General features: G+C 54.3%; 1 protein-coding gene across 1 annotated transcript; it reads left to right on the top strand.

Annotated features, from left to right (window-relative positions):
- Window positions 1–491: 491 nt before the first annotated feature.
- Window positions 492–2,607, top strand: GLOTRDRAFT_131150 (uncharacterized protein; the record flags this gene model as incomplete). Its single annotated transcript, XM_007869909.1, has 3 exons — window positions 492–893; window positions 947–1,006; window positions 1,057–2,607. 3 exons carry the CDS (start codon window positions 492–494, stop codon window positions 2,605–2,607), a joined length of 2,013 nt encoding a protein of 670 aa, XP_007868100.1.
- Window positions 2,608–3,903: the final 1,296 nt, after the last annotated feature.

The raw sequence follows: 3,903 nt of genomic DNA, 5'->3' as shown, positions 1-3,903 counted from the left end.
TCGAGAACTGTCAAAATGCTGCCCGGGCAAGAGGATGGTCGATAAGTCATATCATGAAACAATCAATAAATTTGACAATTCAGTGAAAAACTCGAAGTTCGAGGCTCCTAGAACACTTCGAGGTACGCTGACAATCCACTGTCGGAGCGCTTGGCGAGATTTACCGAACGGCGCTAGTAGTGGCACATCTGTGCGGAAGCAACCCCATTACGCGTCCCTCGCCCTCCACCCACCCTCGCTTAGTGTCACTGCCCAAATAAAGAAGAAAGAACAATGGCCCCCGCTGACCAACGCCACAAAATCAGGACCAACAACCCCATTTCGACATATATCACGTGCGCCGACGCGTCCTGTTTAAATTCAGAATCGACCAGCCACAGCGAGTTCGACTTCAACCACACTCCCATCCGCTGAGTCGCGCGCGACAGCCTTCCGCCTTGCCCAGTCTTCTCAACCACAGGACCGCACCTTCCCGACGTTCGAGCCACTTCATGCACCCGCCACTATCCAACAAGACCAACAGAGGCTACGTGCCTTCACCCGTTTTTCCCAGCTCCAACAAATTTCGACCTACATCGGAAAAGCGTAAAGAGAACGAGGAGAAGGGTTGTCATGCTTCGCGCGTTTCTGAAGACGACCCTGAAGCACCGGAGCCGTTCTTCGCTCCCCAGGGCGAGCGTCCCTTTTTCGCGAAAAAGCGTCCTCCGCCGATTGCGAAAGAGTTGCCCTCCTCACAGAAGATAGAACCGGAGAGCGAGCCTCTTGCTTCTCTCTCGCTCGCGAAACACGCATTGCTGAAATCCAGGCTTCTTGAATTCAACAAGAAGGCAGCGAGAGTCCTATTCAGGACCTGGATAGCTAGTGTGCTGGAAAAGAAAAGGATGGGATATAGAGTACGTGCTCGTGCCACAATCATGCCACAGACTTATATCTCTCGTCTTTCCAGGAGTGGCGTATATACATCCAGTGTCACAAAGCTTTGACGGCTCGCAATGATATCAGCAAGGTAGGTCGTACGCCGCTAGAATATACCGAGCTCTACTAACACCCCAGAAGGACAATCTCCCATCCAAAAGCATGGAGAGGTTTCGTTTGATGGGTATTGAGCCCGAGGACTTCAACGACGAAGTCTGGATGCCAGGCGCATTCGAGCCTCCTACGCAGGTCTCCAAACTGACCTTTGAAGAGCGGAAGGAGCGGCTGGTCCGCAAGTTAGTGGCCACCTTCCTGGTCGGGGTCGAGAAGCGAGCGGAGGAGCGCGAGCGCTTGGAAGAACAAGCTCCTCTGCAGGAGGAAGAGGAAAGTCTCGAAGAGGAGGGTGAAACCTCTTCGGCTGGTGAGGAGGGCGACGAAGCCGTAGATGATGCTGAGGATGATTTAGCGGACGGCGACGACGACATGCAGAACACAGACGAAGCCGTCAGTGACGACGAACCCGTCGATTCCACCGAGGCCGTCGAAAATGCTGCAGAGAAGGCCTGTCGCCTGGACGACTCTTCAGAGGTACCTTCGCCGGTCTCCCACGAAGAGTACAGCGATGCCCATTCCCCCGCTGTGACTACGGGAGACTGCCTCCTATCTTCACCTTCGCCCGTCCGAAGCTCACCGCTCCGCCAGTTCGGCGACCTTTCGCCCTCGAAGCCCACGGATGTCATCCGCGCGCCTTCTGCCGAAGCGATCGATGTGCCGACTACTGAGGATGCGGAAAGTCCCGCGCATGACCCGTCCGCGACTGTCGAGCAGGTGCCTCTCTCGACGCCCCCTGCACCGACGTCGCCCGAACCTTCCGACCAGGAGCTGCCGCTACCAGCACAGCATATGCAGCATCCCATACAGGACGTAACATATAATGAGCAGGGAGCAGAGCCCCTGCAACCGATGGCAGTCCGAGGGCCACCGGCGGATTCCTTCGCCTGCCTCGCCGTCGGGATGGGACGAGCCCCGCGCGACGACTTCGAGCGCGAGGTGTACACCGAAGGCCTCGCACGGGCGTACGCGCAGATCCTCACCCGCGAGAACCTCGAGCACGACTTCGCCGAGCGGGGGATCGAGCTCCCGCACATCGAGGATGACGGCGCGCTCAAGCCGCGCTGGGACAACGTGTGGGCGCTCGAACACGACGCGTACCAGGCAGTGTACGCGAACGCGTTCGCGGCGGTCCTTGCGCAGGAGGCGCTCGACGAGGAGGAGGCGGAGGACTCAGATGACGAGGAGAGGCCGGTGGATTGCATGGACCAGGACTGGAAGGTCCAAATACGGCGGCCGCGACGCGTGGTACTCGAAGACGTCGAGCTCGTCGATGGGTCAGCCATGGACATCTCGTTTCATGCGCCGTTGGACCCTATGGAGTGCGAGGTGGTCGGGGGTCCCGCCGGTATGTCGCTGTCGATTCTGGCGGGTCTGGACGGCGTCGATGATGTGCCTATGGACGTCGACTTACCCAAGGAAGCTGACGACGTCGACATCTACGACGCGTCGATGATGTCGATGGCTGCTTTCGACTTTGGCACGCCTGCGGATCCCTTGCAGGGAATACTCTCCGCGTTCGGCGGTATCAACCTCGGCTCAGACGACTCCATCGAGGTTGATACGCACCTTGACTGGTAAGTCTCGGCGATGCGAAGATCGTGGAGGGTGTATGATATGTCATGGACATACCTTTGTTACGCATTACTGCTCCTAGCTTCCTCTTTTATGTTCTATGATTTAATTTCATGTTTTATCGGGTATATATATCAGTAGTACGTATCTCAAACGCGAATGAAACGTACTTCGTTTGCATTGTCCCAGAAGAGGACTTGTGGGCGACGTGTACGGACATTAAGCTATTCTCGTGACGCCCTAACGAGTCAGGAACCTTTGACCGTTCTATATGAGGTCAACTAGCCGGGTTAAGTCTACGGTGCCAGGAGTTGCATTGCGTGCGAGCGACGATGGCCGCGTTATGGGAGGAATTGTGACTATACGTTTGTTCATCCCCTGCGTATGTGTGTTATATAAAGGGAGATCGGAACCACGTGGTGAGGGCGTGCACACCGCGATGGCAACCAGCCGCATGACCCAATGAAGAAAACTGGAATATCGAGAAGCGGTCGATATGCTTCGCATGACCCTGGGCTGCGTCGTACTGTTCGTCGCGTCACATAAATGTTGAGATTTCAGCCAGCTTTGTACGAACTACACTGTTAATATCGACACTTGCCAGGTGTCATCACTCCGTCTTGAGTCTGACGTCAACACGGCATGCGCCATTCTAGAGGGGGCACCTTTGGGATTTGAGGCGACGAACCGTGTGGCGTTGGCGCTTCTCAGGCCCGGGTAGATGAGCAAGGCAAGATCGTGATAGATTTACCCTCAAAGGAAAGAACGGTTATACAACGCAAGAAAGGAGACCGGAGGAGCACTCGCCATGCACCGTCGGATGAGGCGGGCCATCAGTAAAAAGAGAAGAGTCTGAAAAGGCTGAGCATCCACAACGGCCAACCGAAACTTCGGTGCCGACCGAAACCGGTAGCTGAACGCCATGTCGCTTATTAATATTCCTACGCCTTAGTAAAGCACATTCAGAAAAAGGAATATAATCATATCCGGGAAGTTGTCTCTCAATGTAAAATACATATTCCTACATAGAGTTACTATAAATGGCAAATAGTGTTCGATATTTGGGTATATCTAAAATACATAAGCAGAGTATATTATTCTGACCGAACTTTGAACAGCCACTAAACTTCATATCTTCACGTCCAGCAGAATAGAAAACAATATACAATAAGCAGCTGCAAGCACAAAGGGATTCAAAAATTTGAGACTTTGTTATGCCTTCTGATCTTACTCGGAATGCCTCTCTAAATATCATATTCTCTGCAGACCCGCAGGTAATCGCCCCGCCGACGGCCCGCTTGC

This window comes from Gloeophyllum trabeum (genome assembly GCF_000344685.1).
Source record: "Gloeophyllum trabeum ATCC 11539 unplaced genomic scaffold GLOTRscaffold_00010, whole genome shotgun sequence".
NCBI classification, from domain to species: Eukaryota; Fungi; Basidiomycota; class Agaricomycetes; order Gloeophyllales; family Gloeophyllaceae; genus Gloeophyllum; species Gloeophyllum trabeum.
The sequence above is the reverse complement of the archived record's forward strand: the minus strand, read 5'-3'. Positions and strand labels throughout refer to the sequence as shown.